The 18,950-nt window shown below is 43.3% G+C and overlaps 1 protein-coding gene across 1 annotated transcript in view; it reads right to left on the bottom strand.

Moving 5' to 3' along the window:
* LOC117365482 overlaps window positions 1-18,950 on the bottom strand; it is a 45,845-nt gene that overhangs the window by 6,904 nt on the left and 19,991 nt on the right. Inside the window, exons 4-6 of the mRNA XM_033955957.1 lie at window positions 13,718-13,985; window positions 7,980-8,158; window positions 7,538-7,596 (exon numbers count right to left, since the gene is read on the bottom strand). Coding sequence (XP_033811848.1) covers window positions 7,538-7,596; window positions 7,980-8,158; window positions 13,718-13,985 — 506 coding nt within the window. The remainder of the gene's footprint in view (window positions 1-7,537; window positions 7,597-7,979; window positions 8,159-13,717; window positions 13,986-18,950) is intronic.

Genomic DNA, 18,950 nt, shown 5'->3' with positions numbered 1-18,950 from the left:
TTGACATAGTACATGGCGACTTGATTGTCTGTCTGAATGAGGACTACCTGGTCGTGAAGAAGATGCTGAAAAGCTTTGAGAGCATTGAAGATTGCTCTGAGTTCCAACAGATTGATGAGACAGTGACGATCCATGCTGGACCAATGGCCTTGAGTACGGAGACCATCGAGATGAGCTCCCCAAGTGTAGGTCGAATAATCTGTTGTAAGGACCTTCTGATGAGGGGGTGTTTGAAACAGTAAACCTCTAGAGAGATTGGAAGAGAGCATCCACCAGTGGAGAGACTTCTCAACAAAGGAGTCACTCTGATGTGTTGAGAGAGTGGGTCAAAAGCCTGAGCCCACTGAGATGCTAGGGTCCACTGAGGGATTCTGAGGTGAAGTTTGGCAAAAGCAGTCACGTGAATGGTAGAAGCCATGTGACCTAGAAGAACTATCATGTGTCTTGCTGAAATTGAAGAAAGGGAAGAGACTTTGTGACAGAGCTGAAGAAGAGCACCCTGACATTGACGAGGAAGGAATGCTCTGAGTTGTATAGTGTCCAAGACAGCTCTGATGAACTGTAGAGTTTGAGAGGGCTGTAGCTGGGATTTAGGAAAGTTGATTTCGAACCCCAATCTTTGGAGGAACCAAATAGTCTGTTGGGTCGCTACAACAGCCCCTTGAGATGTTGAATATTTCATGAACCAGTCATCCAGGTACAGGAACACCTGTAGACCATGGTTCTGCAGAGCTGCTGCTACTACAACTAGGCACTTGGTGAAGACTCTTGGAGATGATGCCAGGCCGAAGGGGAGCACTCTGTATTGGAAATGCAGAATTCCCACCCGAAATCTGAGGAACTGTCGAGAGGCTGGATGAATGGGAATGTGAGTGTAAGCCTCTTTGAGATCTAGAGAAATAACTAATCGTTCTGATCTAGAAGGGGATATAAGGATGCCAGAGACAACATTCTGAATTTTTCTTTGACTAAAAATTTGTTGAGCACTCTGAGATCCAAGATAGGGCGCAGATCACCCATCTTCTTTGGAACTAGGAAGTAACGGGAGTAAAACCTCCTGCTCTACTGTTCTAAGGGAACTTCCTCGATGGGACGGAGACGAAGTAGAGCTTGAGCTTCCTGAAGAAAAAGGGTGGTCTGCAATGAATTGGAAGGATACTCTCTTGGAGGAAGATCTGGTGGAATCTGGAGGAAACAAAGAGCGTATCCTTCCTTGAGGATAGACAGCACCCAGAGGTCTGATCTAATGATCCCCCAGCGGTGGTAAAAATGATGGAGATGACCTCCAATGGGAAGGGGAGAGAACAGAGGCAGAACGATGGAGATTATGCTCTGTATTAGATGGTTAAAAAGGTTGAGAGGCCTTAGGCGCAGCAGGATTCTAAGGTTTTTGATGCCTTTGCTGCTGCTGTTTTGGTTGTTTCTTAGGAGGCTCTCGTGTATAAGGAGCTGCTCTCTGTGGAAAATGCCTCTGGTAAGATGGAAGAGACCTGAAGCCTTTAGAGGTAGAAGGCTTAGGCTTAGGTCGAATGATGGAAGCAAACAATTTCTCATGTTCAATCATTTAGTAGCTGCCTTGATGGAGTCATCAAACAATTCATTGCCCTGACAAGAGATGTTGGCCAGACGATCTTGAAGATTGGGGTCCATCTCTACAGTGCGGAGCCAGGCAAGCCGGTGCATTGCCACTGAGAAGGCAGTAACCCTCGAGGAAAGTTCAAATGCATCATAGGAAGATTGAAGGAGATGCATTCGGAGTTGAGCCAGAGTGGTAGTCACATGCTGAAACTCTGGAAGATGATGTTGAGGAATATATTTGCAAAATTCAGGCAGGATGTCAACCAAATGCTTGAAATAAGAAGTGAAAATAAAATTGTAATTCAAAACTCTAGTTGCCATAAGAGAATTTTGATACAAACGACGAGCAAACTTGTCCATGGTCCTACCCTCTCTTCCAGGAGGGACAGTGGCATAAACTTTATCAGGATTGGTCCTTTTCAGAGAAGACTTCATGAGAAGGGACTGATGGGATAACTGAGATTTCTCACAGGTTCCCTGGTACAGCAGGAATGGAATAAGGTGTTTCAAGATTCCGCTTGAAAGTTTGAGAAAGAAGTCTACTGACGGGCAATTTAAGAGACTCTGCAGGAGGATGAGGCATACCCATTTCCTCTAAATACTCTGTAGAGTATTTGGAATTAGAGTCCAAAGTAATATTGAGGTCCTTACTCATTTGACGTAGGAACAAAGAAAAAGATATCTGCTCTGAGGAAGGTGACCTTGAGGGGAAGAAGGTGACCTCGAAACGCCTCGCAAGGCAGTACTTCTCTGGAGTACTGATACCTGAGGTCTGAATATGCAGGTATAGATGACTCACTGAGAGAATGGAGAGAATCCCTCGCAGGAGAAGAAGTATAGGTGTAAGGCTCTGGAGGTGGTGTCCTTGACTTCGGAGAAGGAGGCCTCGAAGAGTCTTGAGACCTGGAGAAACAAGGCCTGTCTTGAGAAGAGGACCTGTATCTTGATCGATGCCTCGACTGATGTGGAGAACTGTGCCTTGAACCAGGTAGGTCCTGCTGAAAGGAACGTCAAGGAGTTTTCGCCCTATGCCTCGGAAAGGGCAACACCTTAAGCGAGGAAGGAAGGCTGGAGGCTGGAGATCAAGATTGAGACACCACAAAGGACTGAGCTCCTTGTGTCAAGGTATCTTGAGGCACTGACAAGGACTCAGCTCCTTGAGTAGCATGCTTATACTCCAGACGAGACACTCACAAAGACTCGCCTCCTTGCATAGAGTGTGAAGAATCCTCTTGAGTCACTCCCAAGGACTCAACTCCTTGTATAGAGTGGGTAAATTCAGCTCGAGGCACTGCCAAGGACTCAACTCCTTGTGATACTGCTAAGTGCTCAGACTGGACTACAGGAAGCAGAGTGAAGGTAGGAGTATGTTTGGCAAGCATATTACCAAACTCCTGAGCCATAATGGTCTGGATCATAGCGTGCAAATGTGACACCGAGACTTGATCTGGTACATTTGGTATGGCTATAGTCTCCGAGGAAGAGGAGGAAGAATGACTCTTCAACTTGGAGACATGCTTCTTGGGCGGCTTGATAACCGCTGCTGGTACCTGACCTGAGGGAGGCAGTGAGGAAAGCGGCTCCTCAGGATAAGACTTAGCAGATTTACCCGAGGATGAGGACCCCCCCAAATGAGGAGAGTTTGATTAAGGTCGAGGTAGAAGGCAGAACCCCCGTGAGAAGCTTGACCAGATTCGAGGTCAAAGTCGAGACCGGGGTAAGTGGATCCATACTGCCGAAGAGTTTCTCCACCTGAACTCGACCATGTTTGATGGCACAGCGGGCACACGACTCCGGACGATGGTCAGGTCCCAAACACTGAACACACCACCTATGTGGGTCAGTGAGGGAGATTGCGCGCTGGCAATGGAACACTTCTTGAAGCCTGTGACCAGCTGAGACATAAATGGAAAAATAGCCTCAGTGAGATCAAAGCCAGCAGACTGAGGCTGCGAAGCAAGCCCTGCCGTGACACAAAGGAAAAATAAAATTAAGTTTTTTTTAAAAAATGAAAATGCGCAAAGAAACACAGCGACCCTGTAAGAAAATAATACACGAGCCATGGTGAGAGAAGGCACAAAGTAGAACTGAGTCTAGTGCAGAGCATTGAAATAGGACTTCTCGGTTCCGCGGAAAACTGAGAACTGAGGAGACGCGTGCCCTGCGTCAGGCAGGAAGGCACTCGCGCATGTGCGGTGCAGCAGTCACAAACTTTCTAAAATTCTTCAAGCAAGTCTGCTTGCGAAGCTGTCCACATCCGGGCTCCGTGGATGACGTCACCCACATGTTGAGAATAGGCTACCTGCTTGTCCTGGGATAATATGGATTCCTGTGGAACACCACAATGTAGTTGCCTAATTGATGAAAAATGAGAACTAGAAGATCTGTCATGAAGAAATGATTTGAACTAATAATAAACTGTACTGGATATACCTAATTCTGTGGATATACCTAATTCTGAGAGGCTTGAGAGAAGTAAAGAGCAGTTAACCAGACTGAAGGCGGCAGAAAAATCGAGTGAGATAGCCAGGACAATATGGCCGAGTTCAAATTGAGAATAAACCTCACTGAGAACAGAGGCTCTTACTGTTTCTATGCTACAGTGTGGTCTAAAACCAGACTATCTTGGATGCAATGCTAGCATCTTTTTGATGTAGTCGCTGAGTTGTAAATAGACCATTTTTTTTCTGTAATGTTTGAAAGACAGGAAAGATTAGATTCCAGTCTGTAGTGGTTGAATACAAATGGCTGTCTTTCAATGATGGGGATAGTCTCGGTTGATAGACTTTGGTTAACCATGGACAAGATAAATTGAACAAAACCATGGTTTGGATTTTTAGAAACATAGTAACATAGAAAATGGCAGCAGAAAAGGGCCATGGCCCAACAAGTCTGCCCACTCTAATGACCCACCCCCCTAATTTCTTCCTTGAAGTGATCCCACATGCTTATCCCATTTTTTTCTTAAAATCTAGCACGCTGCTGGCTTTAATTACCTGCAGTGAAAGATCATTCCAATGATCAATGACTCTTTCGGTGAAGTAATACTTCCTGATGTCGCTATGAAATCTCCCACCCCTGATTTTCATTGGATGCCCTCTTGTTGCCGTAGGTCCTTTAAGAAAAAAGATATTTTCTTCTACCTCAATACGGCCCGTGACATATTTGAACGTCTCAATCATGTCACCCCTCTCCCTGCGTTCCTCGAGTGAGTATAGCTGCAATTTACCCAGTCGTTCCTCATATGAGAGATCCTTGAGTCCTGAAACCATCCTAGTGGCCATTCGCTGAACCGACTCAACTCTCAGTACATCTTTTTGATAATGCGGCCTCCAGAATTGTACACAATATTCCAGATGAGGTCTCACCATGGATCTGTACAACGGCATTATAACATCGGACTTCCGGCTGATGAAACTTCTTCGGAAACAACCCATCATTTGTCTAGCCTTGGATGAAGCTTTCTCCACTTGATTGGCAGTCTTCATGTTTTCACTAATGATCACTCCCAAGTCTCGTTCTGCTGCAGTTCTTGCTAAGGTCTCACCATTTAGGGTGTAATTTCTGCATGGATTTCTGCTGCCAAGGTGCATGACCTTACACTTTTTGGCATTAAAACTTAGTTGCCAAGTTATGGACCACTGTTCCAGTAAGAGTAGGTCCTGCATCATACAGTTGGGCACTGTGCTTTTGCCTACTATGTTGCATAGTTTGGCATCATCGGCAAATAATGTAATTTTACCTCGAAGCCCCTGAGCCAGGTCTTTTATGAAGATGCTAAATAGGATCGGACCCAAGACCGAGCCCTGCGACACACCACTGATCACTTCCAATGTTTCGGAAAGAGTACCGTTCACCACCACCCTCTGAAGTCTACCTCTGAGCCAATTGTTAACCCATGCAGTTAATGTTCCTCCTAATCCCATCAAACTCATCTTGCTTAATAACCTGCGGTATGGGACACTATCAAAAGCCTTACTGAAGTCCAAGTACACGACGTCCTGGGACTCCCCCATATCCAGCTTTTTTCGTTACCCAGTCAAAGAAGCTGATTAGATTGGATTGGCAGGACCTTCCCTTTGTTAATCCATGTTGATGGGGATCTCGTAGGTTCTCATCGTCCAGGATCGTGTCTAATTTGTGTTTGATTAGTGTTTCCATAAGTTTACTCATTATCAATGTGAGACTCACCGGTCTGTAATTCGCGGCCTCCGTCCTGCATCCCTTTTTGTGGAGTGGAATGACGTTAGCTGTTTTCCAGTCCAATGGGACTCTTCCTGTACTTAGGGAAAGATTGAAGAGCGCAGATAATGGTTCCGCCAGGATATCTCTCAATTCCCTAAGCACCCTGGGATGTAGTTTGTCTGGTCCCATGGCTTTGTTCACTTTGAGCCTTGATAGTTCATAGTAGACGCTGCTGGACGTAAACTCAAAATTTCGAAATGGGTCTTCTGTGCTTTCCTTTGTCTGCAACTGTGGACCGGATTCCGGTGCCTCGCAGGTAAAGACTGAGCAGAAGTATTCATTTAGTAATTTGGCTTTATCGGAGTCCGATTCTACAGAGTTCCCGTCTGGTGTCCTAAGGTGCACTATCCCATCTGTGTTCCTTTTTCTGTCTTTAATATACCTGAAGAAGGATTTATCCCCCTTTTTAATGTTCTTTGCTACGTTCTCTTCCATCCGGAGTTTGGCCTCTCTGACTGCTGTTTTGACAGCTGTAGACTTAACCAGATTTCAGGCATCAGATCAAGATAAGATGTTAATCTCATAGAAGAGAGGGTTTTTGTTATGGAGAATTGTGTCTGAGTCTGGAAAGACTCCCAATTTGGAGTACCAACTAAGAATGACTGATAAACAGGACTGAGGAATATTAGAAGATTGATCTAAGGTACTATGTTGTAGGAGCTGTGACGAATGACTAGTAACAAATGGAAATAGTCCATAAAAAAGGTGTTGTTTTATTTTTTGGGGGGGGAATGCCAGGCTCTGGGTGGACAGGTGGCAAATGCAAGATCTGGGAACCAAAGTCAGCCAGGAGAAGGTATTTTATATTTGAAATCATATTTATTGAAATGTCAGCAACAAAGCAGCCATATTATAATCCAAAAGAAAACAAGCTGTGGAGAAACACAATGTTCTTGACTTTCCTTTATTTCTTCTAGATATCTTCGAACAATGGTAAAATTAGTCCACATCAAACATATAAAAGACTACCGTGACCCGACACGGGCTGTGTTTCGGCTGACAAGCCTTTTTCAAAGGTCCAGTCGTGGACAAGTAGTGAGTATTATGGAATTGATTATCAATCTCGAAGAGTCCAAGGTGAAGAACAAGACTGGAGCAAGCCTCTGATACGCTTGCACATAGTAGATTTACTGCATATCAGAGGCTTGCCTACTTTGCATGCTGTTCCCCTCATTTGCATGCGCGGATCGGAGGATGGTCAGCAGAGTGGCAAGTGAATCGGGCCGGAGGGAAATCAGGTCGCAAAGGGGTTGCATACCAATCGGTACATGATCGGTTTGCTTAGTGAATCTAGCCCACGGTTAGAGAAAGGATAAACACAATCTATGTAACTGTATATAACTTTTCAACACCTCAGTGCCTCCTAAATTATAAACACAGTTAAATACACATTTATAGTTGGAGTAAGTGTACCCTTTTTTTTCAAGTGCAAAAAATCTTAATCTAAGAGGAAAATAAGGAGGATAAGGTGGGTGCCAGAGCTATGTTCTACCTTACTTACCCTAAATTTGGACCCAATCCATGAATTTTCATAGCAGCACAAGTGAACAGCTCAAAGCAAGTTCTTTTCTTTTTTACATTAATTGAAAAAAAAAAAATGCTAAATAAGAAGGCTTCAAAAAGTCTGCTTGTTTGGACTGTCCCTCTCAGGACAGCTCCTTTGAATTACAGTGTTATAGTAAAGGCCAGGAGGAGAGGGAGCAGCTGTGCTTACCTGAGCAGACAGTGATTTCCCGAGGAACAGCCTCCCAAACATCTGCCAACATCAATTTCCTGCAACATTTGTAAAGCAAAACAAAACAAAAATCTCAGAAAATAAGGTGGATAAAAGGGCCGAGGAGCTGTTTGCATATAAAACGTTTTGGCTTCCTTAACTCCCTCCTTCACTTTGTGAAAGGGAATCAGCATGTCAAAACCTGGGTTGTTTCATTTGTATTTTAATCAGTTACATATGGGTTGGCCCCACAGCCTACTGGGGTGTCTGGACCACCCTGCCAAGCAATTTAAAAGTTAAATAAATTGAAGGACAACCAGCGTGGTGGTTCACACTCAGAAATGTGCAAATAAACAACATAATCACTTGCAATCCGATGGTAGACATTTAATTAATGAAATGAGTTATATAGCATCCAATGAAATCATTAAACTTCCTGTACCTTCAGTGTCTCTTCCTTGTTTCCATTGGCGCTGAACAGAACTTCATAATAATACTCCAAGTGGCGGACTCGATAGCAGGTTTCTTTCAGCTCACACCTCTTTGTTGTTTGGACTAGCTCTGCTCCATTTGGACTTTTTACCACAACTGTGTCAAACTTCGTAGGAGAACAGAAGAGTCCTGGGGAAGAGAGTGAGGGAAAATTTCATGCCAACCTGTTAGAAATTACTGCTGAGGGCTGCTAGTGCAATACTAGGAAGCCTAACCTAAGAAGGAAAAGGCAAGAACATTTGCACTTTACTTGCATGCACGTCAGATGAATGAGGGGTTAGAGACCAACCTGTATGCCATGGCACATTCGTATGCAACATCAAAACAAAGACCAAGGGGTTGAGACAAAAAATTACGATTAATCACTTAACACTCAAAAATGATAAACTTGTATGCTGTAATGAGCTACAGTATATCTTTGGGGTGAAAGACATCATACAATTTTCGATGTGTAAGATCAGAGGATCTCTTATAACACACAGTTATTCCAGATCCCCATATGTCCACCCCTTAACTTCACAAATTAAAACTAAACCACTTAAACACAAATCTATGATATTATAATTTCTTTCAACTTCTTAACATCTGTGATAATTCCAAAACTTTTCAAAAAATATATATTTTTTTCCCAATGGCAGCTTATAGGTTCATCTTTGTTCCAGCGCTGGCAAAACTTTCATCATCCCGATGCTCAACCAATTGCTCTTAGACTATTTCAATCTATATCATCTGCCTCAGGGATTAGCATTATGCCTCAGTAGCATAAAGCTATACTTCTCTTTCTAATATTTCTCCTGTGCCCATCTCCCTGCCTTCATCATCATTCTATGTCCCTCTTCCCTCCCCCTGTGTCCCTATGCCCCTTCAAGTCCAGCATCTCCTTTCTGTGTTCCTATTCTCCCCCATGTCTAGCCATCTTCCCTCTATGTCCATAAACTACTATTACTACTATTAATTATTTCTATAGCGCTACCAGATGCACGCAGCACTGGCATTGCCCCTCTGTGTCCATTTACACCCTCATTCAGCATTCCTCCCTCCCTGCACAGTGTTCAGTATTTCAATTCCTTCATCCCCTTGGATCAGCATTAGAGAATGACACAGGAAAAAAGTTTTTGAGGCTTATGCAGATGAGGACAGAGACAGAGTTTACGGGGATGGAGATAGATCCCCCTGTGTCATTCTCTACTCAGCATCTCTCTTTCCATTCTCTTTTCTTTCCTCCTCCCTGCATCTCTCTTTCCATTCCCTTCTCTTTCCTCCAGTTCCAGTCACCCCCCCAGGAGTCCAGAACCTCTTTCCCTTCCCTCCAGCTCCAGCCCCAGCCCCCTCCCACATGGGTCCAGCATCACCCTCCATTCCTTCTAGCTCCAGTCACACACCCCCACCTTGCAGGTCCAGCACCCTCTTTGTCTCTTCCTTCCAGTTCTAGCCAGCCCTTATCTCCCTCCCCCCTAGACCAAGTCCAGTACATCTCTCTCCCTTTCTTTTACCTTTAGCTCTGGAACCAGCCAGCCAGCGCTAACATGAAGATCTCCAAAAAAGCGCCATACATGAATTACCCAAGAGGAGGAACAAGACAGAGTCTAATACCAAGTGGCCTTAATAACGCATTTCAGGAGAATACATTTCTCAGTTATTCCAAGTTCTTGATCTACTGTCTGACTTTCAGCTGCAAGACACCTTCCTTTGAAACCAGCAGTACAAATCTTTCAAGAGGAGTCTTTCATTCCCAGCTGCACACAGGACTTTTAAGCCACACTGAAGATAGCTTATGTGTTTGGAAAGAGTGAGTTATGTAATCAGTGCTTTAAATTAGAAGAATTTCCATCTTCAAATAAGTTGTGCTTTTAAAATACACCTAATTAATCCTCCTTCCTCTATACTCCATGATGAATTGGGACCTGCTGCATTGATTTCAATAGGTAGAATCAGGGACTACACATACCTCACCACAGAAGCCAACTTTTCAAAATTTTCAAAGCAAATTGCTCCTCACAGGATAGCGTAAAGAAGAGTGCTCAATATTGGGGGTATGCAAACTCCCCCCCCCAAAAAAAAACCCAACAACTGGCACCTATGTACCACACTGCTTTGGGATGTAAGTTTTAACCAGGACTGGCTAAAACGTCTCTCTCCTTGAAATGGGTAAGTTGGTAGCTCTTGTTTGTCTGTCTCTCTTTTCCATTCCATTCTCATAAAGGACCTCCAGTTGTCTCCTTCCCTGTGATCAGTGGCATAGTAGGGGGAGGGGGAGGGGTGTGTGGACCGTCCTGAGCGCTGTTTTGATGGTGGTGCCAGCACCTCTTCTCCTCTCTGCATCCCCCACTTCTCCCCTGCCACACACACACCTTCAACTCACCCTCATCATACCTCTAGCTCTTCGCCGATGCAAGCAGAAGCTCCAACCTGCTCCTCGTGCCGGCCTTGGTGCTCCCCTCTGATGTCACTTCCGGGTCCTGCGACTAGGAAGTGACATCAGAAGGAAAACCAATGCCGTCACAGGCAGCAAGTTAGAGATGCCGCTCACCCAGGGAAGCTAAACAAGTAGGGGAGAAGGGAAGGGAAGCGCACACAGCAGGGGTGTATTAACTTCAAAACATCATCCTTAGGAGAAATTGAAGGATACCTCAAATCAATTAATTTAAAAGGTTCTCCACTAGAAATTATCCCCCCATTTTATCTAAAGAAATTCTTTGACCACTTCGGCCCTTTTATTCTTTCTCTTATCTAAAACAGTCTTCTCTCAGCATCTGTTCCTATCTCTTGGAAAACTTCAATTGTCACACCAATAATAAAAAACTTTAAAATTAGTCAAGATGATACCTCTAATTACCGCCCTATCTCCAACTTACCATTTCTAATGAAACTAACCGAAAAACTAGTTTTCGAACAACTCTCAGATTTTATTGAATCTTCGAACGCCCTTCACCCTAACCAAACAGGTTTTCGAAAACATCACAGTACAGAATACTCGATGATCGGTCTTGTAACAAATATCCATTATTTTCTCGACCATCACAAATCTGTAGCCCTTTTCTCATTAGATTTATCTGCTGCGTTCGATACAATTGACCACGAACTCTTATTAAATCGGATGAAATCATTAGGCATAGATGGTCAAGTTCTAAAGTGGTTAACTTCCTTCCTATCAGACTGTTCTTCCCGAGTCAAATTCAATGACGTCTATTCTTCAAATTACACTTCAACCTATGGAGTACTGCAAGGATCAATACTGTCACCTCTTTTATTCAACATTTTCTTATCACCACTTCTTACCATCTCGCAATCACTAGGCTTTACATCTTTTTCCTACGCAGACGATATTCAACTCTTACATCCCTTCAACCCAGAAAAAGATGAAGAAATAAAAGCCATTAATGAAAAACTTGAATCAATAAAAGACTGGTTAAGTTGTAACAAGCTGGCTCTGAACATTCAAAAATCTAAAACCATGTTTTTTACCTGGAAAGGAAACTTAACACCAATTTCACCATTTATTCTAGGCAACACCCCTCTGGAATCTGTTCCTAAACTGAAAATCCTTGGAGTTATAGTCGACGTAGACTTATCATTTCACAGTCATATCAGTGAAATAGTTAAATCATGCTTTCATAGACTACGTCTTATCCGTTCAATTTCCACTTTCCTAGACTCTAAATCGATCAATATTCTGGTCCACTCTTTGATCATATCCAAAATTGATTATTGTAACTCTCTTTTAATCAACATAACTCAGAAAGAAAAAAGACGACTTCAGTTAATTCAAAATACTGCAATAAAATTAATCCATAAAGCGAAAAAATATGATCACGTCACACCATTAATGATTAAATCACATTGGCTTCCCATTTCCCACCGAATTACCTTTAAAATTATATTTTTGGTATATAAAACACTAATTTTCAATGAACCACAATTTATATCAAAAATGATTATCCCATATAATGCCTCATGCTCTTTACGATCATCCTCCTCAAATTTATTATCAATCCCCTCCTTGAAAATTATTGGCACAAGAAGAAATGATATATTTTCCGTTATGGCCCCCACATTATGGAATTCCCTACCAAACTATATTAGAAATGAAAAAGATCTTTTATCCTTTAAGAAAATTTTAAAAACCTTTCTATTTCAAGACGCGTTTGATACGTAATATGGCACATTTTAATTTTTATACTTTGTTGTAACTTTTAAACTCACCAATCCCCTTCGCTCCTTATTGTGTTTTCCCTTTTATGTAAACTTCAATAGATAATGATATTGTAACTTTGCCCTCCTTTCCTACTCACTCATGTTTGTTCTTATTTCAATTGTTATAATGCCTTTTGATTTTTATTGTTTGTCTTACGATTAACTCGTTCAAATTGTATGTGAGACCACCACCTGGTGGCTTTTAAACTGTACATCGCTTAGAAATCTTATATAAGCGATTCATCAAATGCTAATAAACTTGAAACTTGAAGAAGAGGGCGAGGGGGGCGCCATCGCACCGGGCACCGTCCACCCTTGCTATGCCACTGCCTGTGATCTGTGCAGTCCTTTGCCTCTCTGCAATTCTCCCTCCTCTCTCTGAGCTGGGTTGGAAGCTTCATTCAGTTCACCCAACTGCATGCATAGATTTGAAGTTCTAATTTTCCTAGGGAAGCAAATGGGAAAAGTCATGCATCCACTAGGTTTGAAGTTCTAATTTTCCTAGGGAAGCAAATGGGAAAAGTCATGCATACACTAGGTTTGAAGTTCTCTAATTTTTCTAGGGAAACAAATGGGAAAAGTCATGCATACACTAGGTTTGTTCTAATTTTCCTAGGGAAGCAAATGGGAAAAGTCATGCATACACTAGGTTTGAAGTTCTCTAATTTTCCTAGGGAAACAAATGGGAAAAGTCATGCATACACTAGGTTTGTTCTAATTTTCCTAGGGAAGCAAATGGGAAAAGTCATGCATACACTAGGGCAGATCCAAGACAAGATCAGGCAGTTTATTTGGCCTGGGACGAAATGGAAACCTGCTCTCTGACCCCTGTAGTTTGTTTTGTAAATGCTTTCTGAGTAAGAGTCTGAGCTTTCTGTGACGTCAGCAGTCATGCGGCGAGAGGCACATCCTGTAGGCCAGGGCTGCCCAAGTCCGGTCCTCGAGATCTACTGGCAGGCCAGGTTTTCAGGATATCCACAATGAGAGAGATTTGCATACCAAGAAGGCAGTGCAGGCAAATCTCTCTCATGCATATTCATTGTGGATATCCTGAAAACCTGGCCTGCCAGTAGATCTCGAGGACCGGACTTGGGCAGCCCTGCTGTAGCCTATCAGTCGGCGCCAGCACCTCTCCTTCGCTCCATGCGTCTTCCCTTCCGGCACCCCCCGCTGGCAGCTCAGGGCCCGTCTGGAGGGCCTTCGCGCATGTTCTGACGCCAACGGGATGATGTTCACGCACTTCTGGATACGTCAAGCTGCGGCCACTACGTTTAGTGTGCCCTGGCTCGACAAAGTTTACGAGACACTGATCTACTATATTACTGTGTGGGATGTGTAGTCCTTGATTCTAGCCTTTGAAATCCGTGCAGCAGGTGCCAAAATACTTCAGGATAAGATTGTCAGAAATTCAGTCATAGTTTAAAATCTTCCTCCTGGACCTGGGTACCTTGGAAGCTCTGTTTCTCTCATATATTTTCTCTCGTCCCTCCATACCTGCAGGGTCAGAGGGATTGGAGCACTTGCCAACATCCACAGTGGTTTCAAAAGGGGTGTCAGGGAAGAAGCTCTTCAGGGCTGGCGTTCTGATGCATTCCTCTGGGGAGGCATGACATTCGCATTCCTCAATCACCTCCACCTCTTGCATGCCTTGGAAGAGCAGTACCCGTTCCAGTCTGACCTTAGTGGGCTCACAGTTGGCATGCACTGGGCAGGACGGCTCCGACTCTGGTGTGAGGGAAGCCTCTGGGACCCGTTCTCGCAGCTGCATGAGACAGACCAGACAAGACCGTGAGAACTTGGCTCCCCACCCCACATGCTATCCCATAGTTGCCACTACTCAAACACAATATTCAAAGTACTTTCACTACTCAAAGACACCTACACACGCAGTCCCACAGACAAATACATACCATGTCCCTCAGACACTACGCAGTTTCACAGGTTCAATTACTCATACAAATTTATCACACACACTGCTCTGCAAAAACTAGAACCCACTTGCAAACACAAGGTCCTACATACACCATTACATATACATACACATCCTTTGCTCCATGCCATTTCACAAACACATACTATCCCATGGCCTCACTACACAGTGTCATGTAAAATCATTACACAAAAACACACATATATACGAAAGCCCCATATCTGTCAATTCAAACACACCTGGGACAACATTTGCGGGGTGCCGCAGGGCTTCCCTCTATCTCTGACATTGTTTAATATTTATCTTATTTCGTTGGGTAATTTGTTGCAAAGTCTAAAGCTCAACTTTTATATTTATGCAGATGACATCACTGTGGTTATTCCGTTAACCTGTTTGTCACCTGATTTTATCAATCTTTTAGCTAATATTTTAAATCAGGTTGAGCTTTGGATGACTGTTTTTAAATTAAAATTAAATACAGAAAAAAACAAATTCTTCTTAGCAACGCCCAACGAAAAGATAAAAGAAAACACGATCCATGTGAGTGGACGAGAATATAACATTGAACAATCTATAAAAATACTGGGTGTAACTCGACAAACATCTGACTCTGGAAAAACATATAAACCTACTGTTTTAAGAAATGTATCGCGGTTTTATGGAAGCTCTGCACCATCAAAAAGTTTTTTGACGAACCTTCGTTTCATTTGCTGGTGCAGACATCCATTTTGAGTATTCTAGATTATTGTAATATTATATATTTAGGGGTTTACAAAAAAATACTCAAAAAACTGAGACTGATTCAGAACACTGCGGTTCACCTCATTTTTGGACTAAAAAAAATGGGAGCATATTTATCAAAAACTTCTTTGGTTGCCAGTAGAGTCCTGTTCAAGTTTTCCTGCATCTGTTACAAAGCAGTTTTGGGGATGTTTCCAGATTATCTTGCTTCTCAGTTTTCTTTGAATTATTCTAACAAAAGTACACGCAGAATAAATTTATTTAATTACCCTTCTCTAAAATCATGTCACTATAAGAAGTTTTTTGATAGAATGTTACCATTTCAGGCCGTTAAATTGAATACATGGCTGGGAAAACCTATACTAGAGGCTACTTCTTATTCTGACTTTAGAAAATCGCTAAAGACACGCCTGTTTGACATGTTTACATCTTAGTTGTGGCACTGTTTACTTCTCTTGCTTTTCAACTTTTAATTGATGCTTTTTTTTTTTACTGTTTTAATGTACTTAATTTATATTGATTGTATGCATTTTTTACTCTGTTGTGAACTGCTTTGAACTTTTGGTATAGCGGTATACAAATAATAAATTATTATTATTATATACTATTAACAGATTCATTAGCCACACACACAAAAAGCCATATTGTATGCCATAGAGGTATATAAATAATGAAGAAACCATTGCATGCAAACTCACATAAATCCCCTTACCATTGCACAAACACACAGAGACACAGAATCCCACAGCCACTGCTGCTCATTTCATCTACACTCACACACAGTGCCAGAGGATTTCAACCTCCCCACCACACACAACTTTTGCACACATAAAAATATCACAAAATGAATGCCTCTAAAAAGTACGCTACCAAAGAGAAATCTCCAAGGAACACACCTCAACAAAACAGAAACCCCCCTCTTCTACGAAACCGCACTAGCGATTTTTAGCGCAGAGAGCCGCGCTGCTCCCGACGCTCATTGAGTTCCTATGGGCATCGGGAGCAGCGCGGGCCATTCAGCGCGGCTCTCTGCGCTAAAAAACGCTAGTGCAGTTTCGTAGAAGAGGGGGAAAGTCCTGCTGAAAGGCAACACTGTCTTACAAAGAGAAAATTAATTCCCCTCTTTAAATATTGCAAACCAAATCCAGGCACAAAAAGTATTCAACTCTCTCCAAAACTATGCAGAGGCAACAAAAAATAAGACTGAGTTTACCTAGGGTTACCAGACATCCGGATTTCCCCAGATATGACCTCCTTTTGGGGACATGTCCGGGGGTTCGGACGGCTTTTCAAAACCCAGCACTTTATCCGGGTTTTGAAAAGCTGTGTCGGGCAGGGAGGAAGTCCGCGCATGCGAGGATGTCATCACGTAGTGTCGGCTCATGCGCGGACTTCCTCCCTTCCCGATAAGAGCAGGCAGCGGGGGGCGGGGGTGGACATAACTAGGCGGGCCTGGGGGCAGGGCTAGGGGTCCAGATTTTTTTGAAGCTGCGTTTAAGTCTTAACCCTAACCCACTTATAAAGCATCCATATCTGTTTGCCACTCCCTCTATAGCAGACATGTCAAACTCTGGTCCGCTGGGCACATTTGGCCCGCGGGGTGATTAAATTTGGCCTGCAATCTGGACTGAGATTTGGCCCTCCGTTCCTTCCCGCGGCAGAGAGAACGCGTGAGGACGAGTGAATGGCTGGGATCAGCACTCTTCCTCATTGGCCCTCGTGCTTGTCCATCACCGCTGCAACAGATGCCCGATTGGTGGGAGTGAGCGTGCTCCATTTTCCTCCCTCCAGTGTCCTGGACTGACGACGTGATATGTCGGGTGGGAGGAAGTGGCGACTTTCTTCTGCAGGTGATAGCGTTTTTTAGCGCCAGGAGTCGCACTGAATGCTGCGCGCTGCTCCTGGCGCTAAAAACTGCTAGTAAACTTTAGTAAAAGGGGGACACTAAGGGCACTGTGAAGAGAGAAAATGGCATCGGACAGCAAAAAGGTTTTCATGAACGGTGACTTTAGTTTCAAGGACAAGACAACTGTTGTTTGAAAATACAGTACTGCGGTAAGGATTTTAAAAACCATTGAAACCTCATTACAGTGGTTGAGGAATTGGGGGTGCTAGTATTTGGGGGGGACTGGGGAGGAAAGGTGGAGGTAAAAGGAAGTTTTCTCTGTAGAGAAGACAGTGGGAGCGATCTGGATAGAGGCGAATTGAATGAGGGAGGGGGAAGAAGAAAGGAGAGGACAAATGATTGAGCTGTTTGGAGCCTATTTGGAGAATGATGAGTTGGAGAGAGTCAGGAATAGGGGGACAGATGAGTAAACAGAGCTTTACAGTTGTTGCTGTTATTATATCTAGGTATGGTGAGCTGGAGCAAGAGAAGGATGTGACATCACTAAGTGTAACAAAAGGAAGACAGCATGAAAGAAAGAGGGAGGGAAGGGAAGGGAAACATGATTTGAATAATGACCAAGTTGTAACCCTATACTTCTACTACTAAGACTAAGGGGTCCTTTTATTAAGGTGCGCATTTAGCGCACACTAAATCGGTTAACGTACCTTAATAAAAGTACCCCTAAGTATCGTAATTAAAAATTTGGCCCGCGACTTAGCCTATGTTTTAGATTTCGGCCCCTTATGAAATTGAGTTTGACACCCCTGCTCTGTAGTCTCCTACCCTATCTACCTCATTAGTCCCTTTGTAATTCCCTACCTGAACAGTATATATGGATTCATCCTTCTGTCCTGTTTGTCTGTCTTAATTAGATTGTAAGCTCTTTCAAGCAGGGATTGCATCTTGCACCTGGTAGCACTATAGGAATAATAGATAGTAGTAGCAGTAGTAGTAAAGCAAATAATGGTGAGATCTTTGTGGGTGAGCATGTTTCAAAACCTGGACACCACATCAATGATCTTATGATGTAACTTTAAAACAATCCAGGCATGGAAGGTCTTTGAAGTTAGAATGATGAAATATTTTGACTCCCATCAGGGAAGACTTAAGAAAGATCTATGTTTCCTATCACATTACAAACCATAAAACTATATTGCACTGTCGACCTTCTGGTTACCCATCCACCTCCCTATTTCTCCCTGTCACTCCTTCCCCTCTCTCTCCTCCTCCCCTCACATTTCCCTTAGGATAGGGTTACCAGAAGTCCAGATTTCCCCAGACATGTCCTCCTTTTGAGGGACACGTCTGGGGGTCCGGACAGCTTTTCAAAACCTGGCACTATTTCAAAACTTTGACCCTTCAATTGGATAGTTGTTTCCTGAATTTTCTCATTAGGGCTTGCTAAAAAGATCTTGGTTTTTTCAGGATTAAGCTTCAAACTAACCTGTGACATCCACTGTTCCACCTTTTCCAAAATGGCGCCCAAAGTTAGGTACATTAGATAGATTGTGAGCCTGTCAGGGCAGACAGGGAAAAATGCTTGAGTACCTGAATAAATTAATGTAAACCATTCTGTGCTCCCCTGGAAAACGGTATAGAAAACTGAATAAATAAATTAGTATTCTGCAAAGGGTGTTCTGTGCGGAGTGCCATTTATAGAATACTAGTTTAGCATGGATCTCGCGCCTAACTTTGAGCGCCGTGCTTGCGCCTGCTGAAAATCTAGTGTAAATACTGGTGTGCAACTAACGCCAAATGGGCATGCAAATTACTCTGTTCTAAAACATTGTACCTAATTTCTAGGGATGCCTCTGACAAGGCAATTCCCCCTTCTGACCTGAACGCTGTAAAATTTAAGTGCGTCTTTTATAGAGTAGCGCGCAGGGCAGATCCATGTGTAACCTAAATGAGTGCCAGTTAACACCAATTATTAATGGTTATCGGCTCATTAACTGATTAGTTTGCATGTAATTCTTGGATCCTCACCTAAATTTGGGTGCCCAGATTTTGACAACCAATATAGCAGTGAATTGCAAACTGTTCTGCGGCACACTAGTGTGCTGCAAGAGACGTCTAGTATGCGAGTCAGCCAGCGCTGGCGCTTCTCCTCCTCTCCACCCCTCCCCCCCACCATCGTAGTAATTTCAGGGTTAGCAGATAGAGGGATT

This window comes from Geotrypetes seraphini, chromosome 8 (genome assembly GCF_902459505.1).
Source record: "Geotrypetes seraphini chromosome 8, aGeoSer1.1, whole genome shotgun sequence".
Classification (NCBI taxonomy): domain Eukaryota; kingdom Metazoa; phylum Chordata; class Amphibia; order Gymnophiona; family Dermophiidae; genus Geotrypetes; species Geotrypetes seraphini.
Note: the sequence above shows the minus strand (reverse complement) of the source record. Positions and strands in the feature narration are given on the sequence as shown.